Genomic DNA, 20,293 nt, shown 5'->3' on the forward strand with positions numbered 1-20,293 from the left:
CACTGCATCTTTAAAAACTTGCATGTTAAAATCTACAAACTTGAAACTGTCAGACATGATTAAAAAAAAAAAAAAAGACCGCAAAATTTCTCAAAATAGATTAGAATACAGGAAACGTTTCATGAAACTACTGAGATACTAACCAGTGCTATGGCTAATATTAAAACTGAACATTCTAAGTGGTACTCACACTAGTCCTACACACAGTGAACAATACAATCACAATAATCAACCTCAAGCTAGCAACAGAGTTGCAAGGTCTGTAAGAACTTCTTCAATGGGGAAAATGCTATGGTATAATCAAAACATTGAGGGAGGGAAAAAAGCCTTTTAGTAGTAAAGTTGTTTACTGGTGTTTCTACTGTAAAGTTCTTCTACAAGCCAAAATGAAAATGTAATTATATAGATGACGGTGATCAGAGACTACAGTGCAGACACTTCATCTAATATGGCTGACAAACTTCAGTATTACAGATTACGACTTAGTATTTATTACACAGTCATGATCGAAAGCAGAGCTCAAAACAAAAAGACACACCCCACATCAACACCCCATCATCATGTTCACCACATTTAGGGTTGACATACTATGTCTCAATTTATTTAACATTCTGAAATATCAATGCTTAAGTCAAGGCTTGTACACATTAGTCCATTTGTTTCAAGTTCTCAGACCAAGGAACAGCTTCCTATCTTTGTTACATCTTAAGTAACTATAATACAATCTGTGCCATCTTTTTAACTATCCTCCAATATCTTTTAATTGTGCACTGATTAAACCAGTGAAACGACATTATTTAATGATTGCTACACATTTCCTTTTAAACAAAAATCAATGTATCAAGTATTAAGTACACAATATTTTCCTTGTCTTAAACTGAATATTTCTTTCCATTTTTCTACAGTCAGTGCCACCTTGCCAAAAACTACATTGCTTAACCTTTCTTTTTATGACTGCAAAAACGCTAAATGCAGACGTATAATATTTACGCTAAATACATTTGAAGTAGACAACAAATTTCAAGTAAAATAAACTGCATCCACATCTATTAGGACCAAATAGGTCTCAACACCTAGATTTTACTTCTATAAATTACACAAACACATTGTACATTCTTAAATAATGAATGCTTACAATATTAACGTAAGCCTTTCCACATAAAACAACTTACACAGGAATGTGAATTGGTCAGTATTTGTTACCAATTGCAATGCTCTCTTGAGTTTCTCATTTGTGGTGGTTGTTTTGTCTTCCTGGTTTCCAGAGACTACTGTATGAGTCCTTATGCTTTGGCTATGAGATCTGTTTCAGCTGAATGAGGCAACATTGGTTATTAAGGCTTATTTCTATGATGGAGCATTATCCTTAAATCTGATGCCATTTCCAGAGGACAGCAGGAGAATCACAGCTATCTTGAATCTTCAGGTTCTGTTTTGATGACTTTCTTTTCCAAGGTAAAAGCAGAGTGAGGGTAGTCTTTTAAAATCCCAAGGCTCTCTGCAATAAAAACAAAAACAGGAAGAGGACTGATACTTTAAATCAGCAGACTACAAAATCAAAAGTTATTAAATCCCCAAACTTTATAGCAAATAGCATTAACTATTCATAATTCTGCAATTCCATTTAGAATTTTATTTATAGAATTGTGATTAAAAGCATGGATTCTAAGCTAGGTGTTGTAGCACATGCCTTTAAGCTTAGCACTTAGAAGGCAGAGGCAGGTGGGTCTCTGTGAGTTTGAGACCAGAGTACAGTTCTATTCCCAGCACAGTGCTCAGGAGGCTGAGACAGGAGGGTCTCTGTGAGTTTGAGACCAGAGTACAGTTCTATTCCCAGCACAGTGCTCAGGAGGCTGAGACAGGAGGATTGCCTTGAGTTTGAGGGCAGCCTAGACTATGAGCATTCAGCCAGCCAAAGCCACATAGCAAGACACTGTCTTTAAAGTAAAAGCTTATTATATTTAAGTCCCAACTGTGCTGACTACTAGCTATGAACTGGTCTGGTTAAGTTATACACCTGAGCCTTAGTGTCCTTATTTATAAGATGAGGATGTGGGGCTGGAGAGATGGCTCAGAGGTTAAGAGCACTAACTGCTCTTGCAGAGGACCTGGGTTTGATTCCCAGCATCTACATGGTGGCTAACAATCATCTGTAACTCTAGTTCCAGGGTAGCAGATATCCTCTTCTGACTTCTGTGGGCACTGCACAACATAGGTGCACTTACATACATGCAGGTAATACACTCATATGCATAAAATAAATAAAAATAACAAATAAAAAAAATTCTAAAAAGATGAGGATAGTATCCACAGGAAGCAGGCAGAGAGGTAAATAATGAAATGCACATAAACAGAACACACAGAACATTTTTTTTTTCCTAGTCTTTTTGAGGCAAGGTCTCCTTGTAGCCACAGCTGGCCTAGAACTCGCTATGTAGACCAGGCTGGCCTCCATCTCAGAGATCCACCTGCCTCTGCCTCCCAAGTGCAGGGATTAAAGGTATTCACCATACCCAGCTACAGAACATACCTTTTTAAATGTTTAGTGCATTGTGGTAAGAATATAGAATAAAATTAGTCTTTTATACACAAATGTTAATAGCTAGGATATTTACAATCAAAGAAATGAGACAGAATAAATCTTCAATCGCTAAATATGGAACTATTTCTAGAGGTTCCTCTGCCATGGCATACTACAATAGGGACGATAGGGTTAAAGATCGAAAGTTTACTTTTATAAGCAATCATTCATAGAGTTTTATGGGTACAGTTATTTCAACCACAAACATTAGAGCAGAAAATGTAATGCAATCTTTACATAATGTACTAATACTTGTATATGTAAATACACATACACATGTGAATGTGGGCCAATACACACACACACACACACACACACACACACACACACACACACACACACCCCATATACTCCTTGAAAGGATTCTATAAAGATAACCAACACTCCTAGCCTATTTGAACTTAGGTAGCTCAATATGTACAGGCACCGTCTCTATATGGAAAGTGATTTTAAATTGCACTTAAGAATAATAAAAACAGCTACCATTTTTAAAGTTTTTATCAGCCATGCAATTAAATATACATATCTTGTTACTGCTTACAACTACCCTGTGAAGTCAGATGACTCAAATGAGAAACACGTAATTATGTAACTAACAGGCACTCAAGTTTATCAATATTAGGTCTGGAGCCAGGTTTTCATGGTATGGAACCTGTATTATTTCTATTTGATTCTTTTTTTCCAAGTACAAAGTCTTCTTTAGGCATTCCTTTGTTCAGTTCTATATAAAATCCCAGCTCAACTAAATCTATGTAGTAGAGATACCAGGTGTGCCCCCACAACGAGACAAATCTGATCAATGTAACTGCATTATTTCCTCTAAATGGGGTCTTGAAAGCAATATAAAGTTGTAGAAAGCAATTTAGTTCATTAAGGACTTTAAAGAATAGATCACTTGTTCATGCTGTGGAAATAAGAGAGCAATATGCTGTTGTTTTAGGGTGATTTCATTATCCTCTTTGACAGCCCCAAAGCAGCTAGAACAAGTGTGAAACAGCTAAGTCAAGGGGCAGGGCATACTTTAGGACTTCAGCCTTCTGGGACGTCTGCTGCTAGGAGCATGAAACTGAAAGACATAAGACTCTCTTGGTAACTTTTTTCCTATAATTACTTAATCTGGCTATGAGGTCAGGTTTCCCAGTGATTTCAAATATGCATTCACAGCTTCCTGATCTTTCAAAATCAATGGCTTTGATTAACTGATTGCTAAAGTTACTTTTACTCAAATATGGAATGATACTAGACTCTTTTGAAAGGTGCTAATATCTGCTATTCAACTTAGTCTAATTCATTTTATGAGTAAAACTACGTTAAAAAAATCTAACTAGGAACTCTTAATCCTTTTACAGACTTCAAATAATTTCTGAAATTTGAACATCATCCCTAAAATGTATATACATAGAAAATTTAGAGTCTGGTACACAAGGTTTTCTTACTGTGAGAGCAAACACACAGCTAAAATACCAATATTATGGCAATATATAATTTCCAAGGGGGGAAAAATTGCCAAGTAAAGCTGACAAGTGCATAATGATGTGTGTGTGGGGGGGGAAACAGGTGCAGAAATAGGAGAACAGAATTTAAAGGTGTGTTATTCAAGTTTTCTCTGACCAAATAACATTCTCACCTGATGAGTGGGACTTTGCCTCACTGGAATAAAGTCTACTCAGCTCCCCATCTACCATAAAATGATGGGGCTGTCTGTTCTGCAAATTAGGCATTCGGAGATTCAAAGGCCTTTCTCCTAATGAAAAGAAAGGGATAAAAAGAGGAACATTAAAATATTGCAACTTTTAAAAATTTTATTTATAAAAATATTTCATAAGAGTCCATATGTATAGCTAAAGGCTACATAACAAGCAACAATGCCAGACAGGCGATACCGTTTTTTGAGTTGTTGGCCAGGGTGGCCAAAGGGATTCCCAGATAGTAACCCAGCATAGAACTTGGAAAATGAACAGCAGACCCCAATCTTATCCAAAGGAATATTGACAACTGATTACCACTAGATGAGGAACAGCTGACCCTCCTAAAACAAAGACTTCTAGATAGGCTGACTAGATTCACAAGAAGGGCAAGTAGTGGGGAATAGCTGGGGGTGCTTACAACACAGCAGACAGTAGCAGGGATATCAGAGTATAAGGGCTCTAGTCGGGGGGAGAGGGGCTATGGGAGGGTGCTATCTGGGAAGTGGGTGTAAAAATAAATTTAAAAAATATACAAAAAATTTCATTTAATCATTTTTATTTTATGTGTATGAGTGAGTGTATTGCCTGTATGTATGTAAGTGCACCAGTGTCATGCATGCCCACAGAGGTCAGAAGAAGACGTCAGATTCCCTGGAACTGAAGTTATGGACAGTTGTTAACTGCCATGTGGGTGCTCTCAACCACTGAGCGACCTCTCCAGACCCCCAGCTATTTTTTTTAAAGCAAGTTTTCACAAATTGTCAGAATAGTCCTTGGGAAGAAGGATCATCAACAGGCTTTGGAGAATTTATAACAGTGGGGAAAACACTTAAAATAATAATTTGGGAGGAAAATGGCACATGATTTCATGCTAGTACCAGAGCAAACAAGTCTGTTAGGATGTACTTAGGAGCTAAGCATAAGGCAAACAAAGGATGAATGAATCCAGTAAGCATTCCTATAATGGCACTGCATTTCTATAAGGCATTTTCATAATACTGTAGCCATATACTAAGGCATGCCATTGGCTAACCAAATAACAAATACTAGAGACTCGAGATGGCTTCAGGTCAATTACAGATTTTTTTAAAAAGGTTAAAATCCATGAAAAAACATAGTAAGTATAGATAGAGTTTTAAAAATGCTCTATATGCTGGGCATGGTGGTGCACGCCTTTAATCCCAGCACTTGGGAGGCAGAGGCAGGCGGATCTGTGTGACTTTGATGCCAGCCTGGTCTCCACAGTGAATCCAGGACAGCTGGGGCTACAGGAAGACCCTGTCTCAAAAAAACCAAAAAAAAAAAAAAAAAAAAAATGCTTTATATGCTTTAGTATCTGTCATAACAAATTTCTACCCCACAGTAAATTATCCTAGTGTTACAAATTCAGCTCCATCAAATATTTCATAATTGCCTTTGCTTCTAAATTAAATCTTAGCTGCTAAGAATGATCAAAGAAATTTTAAAAAGACCTCAGCTAAAAAGTCTCATGTTTTAAAAAGAAAAAAATGATTTCCTCCAGTACTGCAACCTGCTAACCAAGGGTAATATTTCATTCCACTGTTGGAAAAGGCTTAAGACAGTATTCTTAGTTGGATAGAAAAAAAAAAAATCTTTGCCAATAGACATCAAAGAATTACTATCTAGAACATATAAAGAAGTATAAAAATTAAACACCCAAACTCCAAATCTTCCAATCAGTAAATGAACAAATGAAATGAAGACAATTTTCAAAAGAAACACAGATGCCCCAAAATAATTTGCAAAACTGCTCAGCATCCTCAGCTACCAGATAAATAAAAATTAAAATTGTTTTGAGAGTCTATCTCAACCCAGCCAAAATGGCTAACACAGAAAAACAGTAACAAATGCCAACAAGGATGCAGGGAGAACCCTTACTTACCTCTACTGAGAGTCTAAATTGGTCCAGCCACTCTGCAAATAAGTATGGAGGCTTCTCAAAAAACTAAAATTTGAACTCCCATATGACCCAGCTATACCACTCCTGCGTCTATGCCTAAAGGACTCTAGAAACCCTAGAGATACCTGCTTATCCATGTTTACTACTGCACTATTCACAATAGCTAAGAAATCAAACCAGCCTAGACAGTCACCAGCAGATGAATGGATATTGAAAATGTGGTACATATATGCAAAGGAATTTAATTAAGTTATAAGAAGTGAAATAATAGCATTTGCAGGAAAGGGGATGGAAATGGAAATTATTATATATTATGTTAAGTGAAATAAGTCAAACTCAGGCAAATACCATGTTCTGTCCCATATGTGGAACCTAGAGGGTGTGTGTGTGTGTTTGCACATGCACTTGGGCTCTGAAACTAGAAGGGGACCATAAGATGGGGAGAAGAAATTTTAAGGAAGGGGGAGGGGGGAGAGTAATGTAATATATGTGACATAAGATCAGAAAGGGGTCTGTTGGAGGGAGGAAGGGAATCAGCAAGTGGGGGTTAGGAGAAGGTACTGGGGAAGGGACAAATTAGAATGAAATCGAAGTACCACAACCAAACCCATTACTTTGTAGGCTTCCCTAAAACATTAAAAACATTCTTGTAAGTTGGTACTCCTACTTGGAAAGAAGTCTTACTTACTAACAAAGTTTGTAAATATTCTCTGGAAAAGTGTAAAAAATATATAAATATGACACTATCAAATTATTGTTTTTCTTCATCTATTTAGCAGTATTCAAAACTAGAGAACTATTTATAGATTTATATACTATGCATTTCCCTCCACTAGAGGGTAAGCTCCACATGGGCGAGGGGCTGTCTTGTACATGCTGTGCTTTCTGTGTTTAGAAACATGCCTGGCATATAGGAAATACTCCAAAAAATCTGCTGAATGAGTGGGTAACAATGACTTGGGATTTTCTTCATGTTGAAGACATGAAAAAAATAAAAGAATTTTCAGAGTGGTAAAAATACTCATGAATCACATAGCTTTCTAACACTGACTTAGATTCTGACATATTTTAGAAATAACTACCATATTCTCTTGGAAAAGAAATGTTATACATTTTAAAGAAATTAATTTTTGATGTCTAAAGAAAGGTAAGGCTTGATCTTTATAGAAAGGATAAAAGCTGGAGTGTGCCTCAGTGGAAGGCCCTGGGTTCAATCCCCTGCACACCAAAAGAGAAAGAGAAATGACTTGACAGAACCAGTTTCTTTGGGGAAAATGATCTATACAGATCACCCCCAATCCTTTCTAACCATCTACAGAATACTTACTTTAAGCATGTATGTGAGCTATGGTACAGAATGATAAAATTCAAAAATCTGATAAATTGAAATACACAGGATGAATTCTTTCCTTTAAAAAAAGGACTAGTTAAAAAACTGATTTTCACAGATACCAATCTCTACCCGGAGATTTAAAACTCATCCACTTTCCCTGACCCAGCAGGAGCTCCAGAGGCCCAGGTCCCTGAGGAGGCGCACCTTGTCCATCTGAGCCATCAGAAGGCAGGCCATTGGGGCTGTGCTCTTCTGAGCTCTGCCTGTAAAGCCCAGCAGTCAGTCTTCTCTCGGCATGCTGCAGCCTCTCATAGCCAGCCTGGGTGCACAGGAACTCCATCTGCTTTGCTATCCCCTTTTCAGGCTGCTAGTAAGTAAAGCAAAAATAAAACCAGTAACTAAAACATCCTAGATTTCTTAATGGTTTAAAGATGCCAATTTCAGACTTCAGCAATATATTTAGTATTTATTAAAATTAGTTCACACTTCATGTGGTAAACTTGGTTCCATAGATATGAATGTCTGTATCATGTTAAAACATAAAATGCTGGATTTTGTTCAAGGTTTCTTTTCAATCCCATAAGGAGAATTATGTATCAGCTCAAAAAACAACATAACCTTAAGCTTTGTTTTCCAAGGTACAGAGTCCTTTAAGGGATTTATTTTTTTCTCCTTTCTTTAAAAAAAAAAGGAACCCAAGAGCAACAGCAACATCTGCTATCAACTGCTTCTAACACACAGGGTGAAATCCTGGCATTTTATTTTAGGATCTGGCGTTACCCAGACTCTGCTATGATGACAGCATGTTTGGAGGAGAAAAGGTGTAAAACGGCTGTCTAGAAGAACAAGACAACACACCTCCCACCAAAGTTCAACAATGCAAATTATGCAGAAAGACAGCAGAGCCAGCAGAGACTCTGCCTCCACCCCACAGTGAAGCCCAGAGCTTCCCAACCAAGCACAAAAGGCCAGGCTTTCAAATACGAAACTAGTGAGCTGACATATAAATCTATTTCCAAATGTATTCTGTAAACTCCTTTTCTATGCCTGCTCTAAATTACTTATGTGTATTCAAAGAACCATACCTATGATATTTTGCCAAGGAAGTCATAGTCAAAATGTAGATATGAATCATTAGCATCTTACGTAAATGTACTATAAGAAAGCTGCTATCCAAAATTGGTTACAAAAGCCCTGACACAATATTAAAAATCAGACAGAGGACTTAATTCACTGAATAAATATGATAAATGCTCATATATTTCTAAATGTGCATAAACTAGATCAAAATGCATATAACTTTTTATTTTATATGAACTTTCAACCAATTCATTAATTACATTTTATTAATTACATTTCAATAAGCATTCCTGAAGGGGAAATGTACTTTTCATTGGCAGTACTAAATGTGAATAAAAGCAGGAGCTCCACAGGATTAAAACCTGTAGTACTTTCTAAAGGGAGACACTCACAGATGGACTTTGGAAATGTCCATTTCTATGCACATACAGAGTTAAAATTTTACTAAAATTATAGGTGGGGAGAAGGCTCACTCAGTACAGTGCTTGTGGCACAAGCATGAGGATCTGAGTTCAGTCCCCAGCACTCATGTAAAAAGCTGGGCATGCTGGCAGCACCTGTAATCCTAGCATGGGGGAAGCAGAGACAGATGAATCCCTGGGCTTTCTGGGCAGCCAGCCTAGTAGAGAAAAGGAGCTCCAGGCCAATGAGGGCCCCTGTCAAAAAACAAGGTGGGCGGTTCCAGAGGAATGACACCAAGAGCTTTTTTCTGACCTCTATATCCAAACACGCACCCCCGACACAAACACAAATCTTTCAGGAAGATTTTAAGTGAGTTAATAATTAAAATGTTACAATATTTTATTGAGAACTACTGCTGTTTTACCCTAGAGTTGTACCATACATGGTTATTTTCCTGATACTAAATTGCTTCTCTTCGGTTTTCTTAAGTAAAGAATTAATGTTGCACCTCCTTCAAAACTACAGATAATAAACAAGTCCTGCTATATCAGATCGAGTTGTTACTGTCACCTTACTAAACAGTGGTAGATCAGAAGACATTTTAAAAAATAACCAGAAATAAACTCGGTCCTCAAAACCCTAAAACTGAAACTGGATGAACAGCCACCTGTTTTCAGCCTACTGATGTCACTGAGAGACACTTCCCAGAAGCATGTTACCTGTGAACTCAGAGCTGCAAGTTCTTCACTCTTGGCTCTGGCCTGCTGGAAGAGTGTCTGCACAGAATCCTGGAAATCTGGAAATCCATCCTGTGTGTCAGATCACAAGGCCTTCATATTTAGAGCTTGTTATGAGACAAGGCAAAGAAAACCACCTCATTTCATTAATGTCAGTTACTTCATTTCAGTCTTTTATGAACAAACACCTTATTTTCTACAGTGACAACACAAATGAACAAGATGGAAAATGCAACCATTGCCATCACTTGCACCGACGAGCAAACTTAATGACCAGGGATAAGACTACACAACGTTTCAGCCAGTGGTTCAACTAACTGCTCTCCTCACACTTGGTATTTTAGTCTTTTCCTAATTTCTACAAAAGGATGTTATTTTTTTGTGTGTCTTCTAACATTCTGTTAAAGGGCCTCTACTGGTTTTCCATGCCCCAATAGTATGTGTTTCTCTATTAGCACTGGGTACTGTTGGTTTTATATATTTTTTGCCCATTTATTTATTTTGACATTCAAAGAATTAATTTTATAATTAATTTATAATACTGCTGTATTATAAACTTGTATTTTACTTTGTGATTTCTTCTACTGCTCTAAAGTTTCAAAGGGCTATATGCTTTAGAAATTTGGTAAGTGCACAAATCTCTAGTGTTTTCATAAAGCTTTTCTTTATAATCCATCTAGAATGTACTTTGTTATGTATAGAGTAGTAAAGACTCAAACTGAAAAAAACTTTGTCATCCCACTTGAATTTCCTAATAATGTCCTGTGATTTCTCTTTATCACAAATAGTCCACGATCGGCAATGGGCCTTGGGACTTGCAGAGACCTGCAACCATGTGCAGTTCCACCCCTCGATAGCTATGTGACACTGGGTGGACAACAGAACCTTCCTGAATGTCACTCCTCACAAGAAAAATGAAGCTGAGAATCTATTAGAGTTGCTGTGGGTAGCAAATGGAAAAAGCAGATGAGAATATGCCTTTACCATGTGAAAAAACCACTAAGTAAAAATAGCAATCTATGTGACATTCTTAACATTCAGTTGGGTCTTTCTGGAGGGCATTCGATTCCTGGACAGCCCTTCCAATTACATTAGTTCAGTTTTCTACTTCACGTACACCACGTACTATTTCTTTCACGTTTCTCTTACTTGCCTATTTACTACTCCACATGAATGTAAGAACTATGGAACATCATGAAGGCTTTAGAAACCTGAAGGAAAGCTACTGAATGCCTCCTTAGAGAAAATGTCATTATCAATTAACTTTAAAACATATATTTTCCCCTTTGTTGGATAATCTGCATATTTTAACACAGGGTTAATTATTAAAAACCAAAGTAATAGCTGGGTGTGGTGGTACACACCTTTAGTTTCAGCACTGGGGAGGCAGAGGCATGCAGATCTCTGTGAGATTGAGGCCAGCCTGGTCTACATAGCGAGTTTCAGGGGAATACCTAGTCTCAATAAGGACCCTCCTCCCAAAAAACCCACCAAAATATTCTATTTGTTTGAGACATAAGATATTGGTTCAAAACTTTTTCCCACTAAGGTCTTTTCAAAAACTATGTGCCATGCTTTCAAATATTTCATCTACCAAAATTAATTTCCTAAACAACAACTAATTCTGTTTTTAATTTTTAAGAAAAATTTTATTGTTTTGAGACAGGGTCTCACCCTTCAGAGTCCAGGCTGGCTGGGAACTTGCTATGAAGCTCAGGCTGACCTTGAATTCCCTTGAACTTTCTGTTTCTTTGCCTCCTGAATGCTAGGATTAAAGTATGCACCACCACAACTGGCTAATTATCTGTTGTTGTTTCTAAAAATCAGACATGAAATACTATAATTGGAAGTAAAAAGCAAATAAATTTGCTATCTTGAGACAGCTTTTATGCAGCTTTGTGTACAGCCTATATTTCTCAAGTATTTACAACAGCTGCCATCCTAGATCCCTATACTAGCTTACAGGAATGGACAGATTATAATCATTAGGTAAGCTAGAATCAACTTTAAGAACAAGAAAATGCACCTTTTTTTTACTTATTCCATTTTTCTCTGAAGATTTTTTATTTTTTATTTTTTTTGCTCCTAAAAATCCAACCTACTCTTTAGCAAGTTCTAGAATAGAATGAGGTAAACCAGTTGATTTGGAATAAAAGCATCAGTAAGAACGCCCATCAGTTTTCATGATGGTTTTCAGTAGCCCACAATGTTACCAGTTCGATATATTTCACATACATTTTCTACTTAATTCTCCCCACAAATGACCCCAGGCTTCTTTCAACATATAGTGATAGACACTAGCTGCAAACCTAGACACAATCCATAAAACCCTTTAAATGTCTACCTTTCTGAAACTTGTTAACAATATAAGCATTTCTCTTACAGCTATTTTTTGAGAATTGACTTCAACACTATGATCTGTAATGAGTTTGAAATCTAATTCTATTACTTATTTCTGTGATACAGAGCAGATTATTTTGCTCCTGGATAATCTATGAAATTGGCATTACAGTAGCATGAGGTTAACTTTACAGTCACTTTTAAGAGGAAAAATGCATAGGAAATACTTAGCACAATGGCTGACACACAAAAAAAATACCTCTGAAAAATGTTTGTAACTGACATTTAGTTCATCCAAAAAGTCACCAGATTTAATCAAAGTATGACACAGTCTCAGCATAATACAACTTACTATACCTCTGTTATGCAGAGGAAAAAGAACAAGTGTTATGGATAATGATATAGTATAGACATCTTAGAATGTGTGAGAACTACATATTTAAAACTACAATCAGCAAGAAAATACTGAGTATATTGGTAGGGAAATATCTTGGTGAAAAGCACCAAGTGGAGATCTAGAAACATGCTACCTAACTATTTCAAACACACATACAGGGACACAAAGGCAAACAAGGCAGGCATGTCTGCTGAAACCTGAAAAACAGTCCAGAGATGGATCTGGACAGAGATCAGAACACTGTGGAGGGTCCCAAAAGAGCATTGTGCTTTAAGGAAGACCATGCTCTAGGAAGAGATAGCACCTTATTTAAGGCTTGAAGAGAACAGGATACACAGCACGGTGTATTTATTAAAGTAAGGAATGCCCTAGGAAGAGGGAGAGGTAGGAGAAGTTAGAGTGCAGGGCCAGATTTTCTGAGGCCTTATAAACAATATTAAGTCTAGATTTTATCTTAAATATAAGAAGTCATTGGATGTTTTAGAGAAGAGACTGACAGACATGAACTTCAGAAAGGCCAATCTAAGTACACTTGGGTCAAAGATGGTGGTAGAGACTTGTCTGTGGTGATGACAGAGAATGGTGGCCTAGTCCCAGGCAATGGCAGGTGTAGAAGTAAATAGATTGCTGAGGTTAGGCCAGTGGGAGTTTGGTGGGGAGATCCACTACAAGAAGGGACACAGGCCAGGCAGTTATGAGAGGGAGCTAGAAAAATGGAAGAATTCAGTTGGGGAAAATTGAAAGGCTGCTGAGTCATCCCTGTACATAAACCAGGTATATAGGTACACTGAGTTTGGACAAAGGGACAGAATCAGGGCTGGAGATTCAGCACAGTCCCCAGCTCAACAGCAGGCTGTGGGTGGAGTGTGGTGACAGAACCCCCAGATGCCCCAGTATCTCAAACACTGTTTTGAAGAGGCTGCAAAAGGAGAAAAGGCTTAGCCAGACTTCTCATGTTGGAACCAGATGTGTGGTCTCAGGAAAGCAGCCAAACTCATTATTTCCAGTGCTCCCAATTTTTTCATGGAGATTACATCACCTGCTTTATGTGCCCAGGGGAGATTTGTGGGTATTAACTGAAGTAATGCAGATGGCAAATCTTGTCAAACATGACAACGCATGGTCAGGATTATTCAGCCATGAGAATACTGGAAAGGGGAACTTCAAACTCCATACATGAAGGTTTCTGGGAACTGGATACTGATCCATTATAAATAAAGAGAAACAAGAACTGGCAATAAATAACAGCAACATCCAAGCAGCTGCTGATCTCTGCAACCAAGTTGTTCTGATTTTCTCCCAGACCTAACAGCTCACTGTGGCTAGGAAAACTGTAGGACTTAAGCTAGCGCTCCATCAGATAGAAACTAGGTTCAAGCTACCTGAAACATGAGAAATAAAAGGAAGACCATTCCCAAGAAACTGGTATGCTTGTAGGAACTATCCTGGTCCCTTTCACATCGTATTTCATGAAGGACTTGCTATGTCTCTTTAGCATTCTTTCTGGGCACCAGCTGTACCATGCTATGAGCAATTTATCTCCACGTCACATTCTTGGCTGCTACCATTAATCACAGCGTTCCCTTGCTTATGAGTCTCTCGGTATCAGCACTGAGAAAAATAAAAGATAGACAGTAGAATGCTGTTCATGACCTAATTAGTCTCACCCCTTTGGTCTCCATCCTCATTCCTCCCCATCCTTCCCAGCAAGCACCAGAGCAAGCTGTTTTAAGGTCACTGCCTAGCTGTCTAGAAGTGATGCGGTGCAGCAGATGTTTTCAACCCCACATGTGCATTTGCCTTTTTCTCTATTCATACTTTCTGTATGAATAGCAGATCATGATGCTTCTGTTTTTCTGATACGGAGGGGAGTATCTACATCAAATTAGATTAGCTTTCTTTTCAGAAGCTTAATGACAGTGTAGGTGGGTACTCTGACCCTGTTTCCTCTCCCTCCCCCCCATCCTGGAACTGCTGGCAGATGTTTCCTCTTTCATGGTAAATCTCAATTCTCTGACTTTCTGGGTTCTCTTAACAAATTTCATTTCTTTCATCCAGTTATCCTTGTACCCTCTACTCCATAGGGTCAAGAAAGCTGTCACCTCCCAATTCTGTACCGGTTCCAGAAATTCTAATAAATGGAGAAAACTAACAGGTAAGACACATACAGTAACAGTCCATCCATGTAGTCTGCTGCCATCAGCAGACTGGGACTGTGGGTTACCTGTCCTTCTCTCCTTCTAAGAAGCTCCTGATGACACTATCATTACTGGAGATAATGACAGTTTGTTCAAGGAGCCCAATGTGTTCTTAAATGAAAAAGATAGGTTACCAACTGAGTCTACTTTTAACTCATATTTTAAAATTTTAGGCAAAGGCAAGAGATAGGGATTTTGGCTCTTAATTTTTTATGTTCCATAAGTAGTTGTCCAGCCCTCTTAGGATACATCCTGTCAGAGGTAAGGTATAAATAAATCACACTAACTTATCTTGATATACTTTATCTTCCCGATATACCATTTTCTTACTCATGCTAAACAAGAAGTATATCATAAGACAATCTCTTAAATATAAAACATATTTTGTAATTAGCATTGCTAAATTTTCTTCTCAAAGCTTACAGCTGTTTACTAGACAAACTTCCTCGGATTAGAGACCAACAGTCCTGCATATACTTAGCTCTTTACAACCATAGAATAGGAAGAAAGTTTGTGCAGATAAGGTACTTTGTGAGGTTCGTTAGCACCCAGAAAGATATTGCTTGAAGTTTAGATGTGAGACAGGGGCTCTGCCACTGGACAGCATAGTGCAGCTTGATACACAAATGTTTAACAGTTCTTGACAGTCTTAAGTGCTATAAAACAAGACAGCAGGTGTCATCTGGGTTTACAAAAGCCCCTTTGAAAGCAAGGCAAGAAAGTCAGGGAAACTGAGCTGTTTCCCATGGCCACCGAGGGTAAATAACTCTAGATAAGGGAAGGAGGGGTATCCTGAGGAACAATGAGCTCAGTGGGTTCCAGAAAGAGAGCACTGGCCAGTAGTGCAGACAAACAGAACAGGAAAGTGTGTCAGCAAAGAGAAGCAAGCTGGAGCTGGACTATGTAGGGTCTTAGATGCTACAGAAGTTTAGATTCTGTCACAGGAACAGAGAGCCACTGGGAAGATGTAAACAAGAAAAAATGTTTTTACAAGATGGTTTTGACTTGATGTGAAGAAAGGGTTTTGCAGATAATGTGATGATGGAAACTTAAGATAGTCAATCACAGCTAACCTGGTATAACTTGAAATTAAATAATGGGAAGAATGATATATCCCACCCAAGAAAAAAGGAAGAAAAGAGCCACCTGACTCTAATTTCCACTTGGCTGCAAACCAGACTTTTCAAAAAAAAGCATTTAATCAAATTAAAGAACAGAGGTTCTGAAACCATTCTACACTCCCAGAACCCTAAGAAAGCATGTTTTTCTTGCTCAATTCCTACCTTACCACTTACAAGTTAAAAATCACAGGGCAGTTTCAACAAGGGTCCCTTGAGAAAGGTTTTAATTACAGAGGAGTTTCCATGAATCACAGCCACTGAACTGTCATTTCCCTCAGATAATATTTCCCTCAAATAATACGAAGCAACTAAAGGTTAGCTCCTGAGTATACTTACTAATGATGAAAGATTATAAAAAGAGTTGTTTAACCAGTGAAGACTTTCAAATCAATAAGACACCAATTTTGAAATAAATCAACCTTTGATAAACTAGGTATCAATCTAGTCAATATAATTTCCTTTTAAGAATTTTTTTCTAGTTCAAAACACTAAAGATATTTTAGAATAACAAAATCCTACATAGTTTTTAAGATTCTATAATTCATTTTTACTAGCTTATAGACTCATTCTTTTTGTCTGAACTAGTAATATTTCATATTATTTTTGATGATCCTGTGACAGAAGCAGCATTATTAGTGTAAGAATATATTACACGTGATCATACCTCCACTTTAATTCTTTTTGGTGATAACTCATCTCTTTCACCACATTTTGACCTAAGGAGAGGGGAAAAAGAAAAACTTAAGGCAAAACATTTCAGCATTACTGAAGCAGTTCAGTCTATAATCTTCCCTCAGAATATATAATCCTGAAACCACTATGTAAGAAATGATAAACATGTATTGAATATTAACAAATGGAAATGATTTTCCATCATTTTCAAGTTATATTAGGGAATACATAGATAGCATGACATGTATTTTAAAGGCACTAACCTAAGAGCTCTACCAGAGAAAATACCCAATAAATATTTCAAGATAATTAAATGGTAAAGAAAACAGTATCAAGGAGGTATCTCTAGTTCATCAGGAACAGTTTAAGATAAAATGACAAGAAGGATCATTTAAAATGACGCTTAAGGCTGTGGTGGTGCACGCCTTTGATCCCAGCACTCGGGAGGCAGAGGCAGGCAGAGCTCTGTTTGTTCAAGGCCAGCCTGGTCTACATAGTGAGTTCCAGGACAGCTGGGGCTACAGGGAAACTCTGTCTCAAAAAGATAAAAAAAAAAAAAAAGACACTTAAGGTTATATAGCTGGGCATGGTGTCGCATGCCTTTAGTCCCAGCACTCAGGAGGCAGAGGCAGGTGGATCTCTGTGAGTTCAAGGCCAGCCTGGTCTACATAGTGAGTTCCAGGACACCTAGGGCTACAGGGAGACCCTGTCTCAAAAAGGCAAAAGAAAGAAAGAAAGAAAGAAAGAAAGAAAGAAAGAAAGAAAGAAAGAAAGAAAGAAATATTTTGCCTATCCACCACCACCACAGATGCATTTACCACTGACTCAGAAATCTCTCTTTAGGAATCTATCCCAGAGGTTCTAATGCAGATCTATGAAATGACACTCTGTCAGTTCTGGGGCATTCAATTATTTGATATAGTCTTGCCAACTAAACTATGAAACGTAAACTCTGAGTTATACTTCACTGTGAAAATATTTAAAAGTATATCTTGGAATAAGCAAAATATCCTAAGTATGACATTACTTCTTATGGCATTATTTCTAACAACAAAAGTCTACAAGCAAGAACCCAACAAAAGAGGACTGGACAAGCTGAATCACAATCTTTTACAAAATCAGCTGGTTTCAAATTGTAAAACCTTGCAAAAGGAGCCAGATTCCTCACAGAGTTCACCAAGTAGTTAGTGGGTGGCAAGTGTGACTAAAGGCTATCCATCATCACACTCAAGCCAAAGTTTGTGAGAGAATGGCTCAAACACCTCAAGAGTACTGTAGCGCTAGGAAACCCTGTCTTTCAAAAAGGATGACCAGAGGAGAGTTAAGCAAAACAATGAAAATCACTGTTGAGAGCAAGACGTTCCTCTGCCCATAGCACAGTAAGCTGCCTATGGATAAATTATATGTTATATATTTCAAAACCCTACAGAAAGGATTCTCAATGTGTTCACTATAAATACATAATAAATGTTTGAATAGGTAGGTTTAACCTGACTTAAACATCATACAATGTATATATGAACTGAAATATCATGTGGTCCCCACCGATATGCACAACTTTTATGCTTTTTTTCTAGAATTTTTCTTTATTTAAAATAAACTAATGCATAATCATAACTATAAATAATTATTAGTTTTAAATAGGGAATAGTGGGGTTTTTTATTTATTTAATAACCACATAATTAGAAGAAGCATTCCTTTACCGCTTTAACATATTCAATAACAATTTCTAGAGCTAAGATACATCTCTTTCAAAAGTGGCTGTAAATTTTTAGGTTCACAGTTGAATTAATACAGCTATACAATATTGAACTGAGTATAAACCCTGTAAGACATAAAATTGAATGAGTTTTTAACCTTTAAAAAAGATCGCCATTTCATTTTAAAATATACTGCTTCCTACAGAAAGACTCATTTTTAATGCTACTAACAGATGTTTGCACATGCATCTCTAATCTCTATGTATCTGACTATTACTAGTCAGTCGGTTACACTCAGATCTTCAGCACCTGAGTATGTATATAAAATCATCAGGTAGATTTCAATGGTAATGTTTATCACCTCTACTAATTTGTTGATTTTTTTGTGTGTATATCATACAGAACATCCCAAACAATCTTACTCATCTATATAGCCACTTCCCAAATGGCACCCTACCATAGACCATATACTCTGTCATCCGTTACTGTCTATTGTGTTGTCAGCGTCCCCAGGTTGTCCCCAGTGCTTGTCCATCTGCTGAATCTAGTCAGCTTATCTAGAGAGCCTTGCTTTAGGAAGATCAGCTGTTCCTCATCTAGCAGCAATCAGTTGTCAATATTCCTTTAGATAAGATTGGGGTCTGCTGTTCATTTTCCCAGTTCTACGCAGAGTTAGTGTCTGGGAGTCTCTTGGGCCACCCTGGCCAACAACTCAAAGGAAGGTATCTCCTGCCTGGCATTGCTTCCTGTTATGTAGCCTTTAGCTATACATATGGACTCTTAAAAAATTATATTAACCCCTTTAATCTTTGGTTATACTTTCCTTTTGGGTGTTTAAGACCCTACAGTTGGCCCAGATAAACCAATTTATTTTTACTCTTAAGGCCATTTGAGGATCTGTTCCTCAGGGGTCACATGGGCTTGGGAGGAGCCCCTGGCTCCTTTCTTTTACCAGTTCTGTCTATGTGAAGATAAGTCAAAGGTCCTACTCAACCATGGTTGGCTTCACTTACGTACCAGTTAAAAATCATTTATTAAAAGATCTCTATGAACAATGTTTTGAAAAATAATCTTTAAAATACTTTTTATGCATATGAGTATATTGCCTGCAAGTATGGTTAGTGCACCCACAGATGTCAGAAGAGGGCATGGGATCCCTGGAACTGGAGTTACGGACAGTTGTTAGCTGCCATGTCGGTGTTGGGAACCAAACCTGGGTCCTCTGGAAGAGCAGCCAGTGCTCTTAACCACTGAGTAATCTCTCTAGTCCTTGAAAATTAATTTTACAGTACCAAAATCAAATACTTCTTTTCAAAATGCTCATAGCCTATCAATGAGCAATATCTCAAACTCTACTTCTACCCAGCAATTCAAACATGCTGCTCTTTACCAAGCACTTACTTGGTGGTCCTGTAGGTGTACTTGTAGGTGACTTCTCGAGAAATCTGCCTGGCCAGTGCAAAGAGCTCATCCCTTCTGGTCAGCAGGGCGTTATCCTTCACACAGAGCTGAGCGGCTGCTTCATTAACAGTAAGCTGCACATCCAAATTCAAGTTTTAAAAACTATAAGAAATTCTATTTCATTGAGTGATAAAATGTTTCGCTTAATATAAACCCCATCTATATAAACTGAAATCACAGTTCAAGGACACTCTCCTCCTAAGTATTCCTTGTGCCAGATTTTACAAGGGCTAACTCCTTTTCCATCTTCTAGAGCCCACTTGATTTAAAATAATTATCTTAGTTTTACCTATTCATATTTATTTATTCTTCATATTTGACTAGGTAGGAAGAGTTTATGAATAATAAGGAAAAATAAAGAGTAAAAGGTATTCTGCATGTTTGCACATCTAAGTATTTCTTTGACCAAAAACTCCTACCAATGGACTTGCTAGGTCATAGAGTACACTAAACTTTAAGGCATTTTTGTGTCCAACCACATTTCTTTTCAGGTAAGTTTCATCAAATCATAATGCTATCAACACTCATGATAAAACCATTCCCTAGAACCCTGTACAACACTGTTTTCTGTCTCGTAAAAGCTTTGTCTACTTAATAGATCTAAATGACATTTAGTTATAATTTTCATTTATTTCATCATGAAACAACCTTTTATTTAAAG

The 20,293-nt window shown here is 37.5% G+C and overlaps 1 protein-coding gene across 1 annotated transcript in view; it reads right to left on the reverse strand.

Moving 5' to 3' along the window:
* Nab1 (NGFI-A binding protein 1) overlaps positions 1–20,293 on the reverse strand; it is a gene marked incomplete in the record, with an annotated part of 41,020 nt that overhangs the window by 453 nt on the left and 20,274 nt on the right. Inside the window, 6 exon segments of the mRNA XM_008835615.1 lie at positions 1–1,498; positions 4,209–4,325; positions 7,728–7,890; positions 9,725–9,814; positions 16,463–16,514; positions 19,573–19,706. Coding sequence (XP_008833837.1) covers positions 1,410–1,498; positions 4,209–4,325; positions 7,728–7,890; positions 9,725–9,814; positions 16,463–16,514; positions 19,573–19,706 — 645 coding nt within the window.

This window comes from Nannospalax galili, unplaced genomic scaffold (assembly GCF_000622305.1).
Source record: "Nannospalax galili isolate Female #2095 unplaced genomic scaffold, S.galili_v1.0 scaffold115, whole genome shotgun sequence".
Lineage (NCBI taxonomy): Eukaryota > Metazoa > Chordata > Mammalia > Rodentia > Spalacidae > Nannospalax > Nannospalax galili.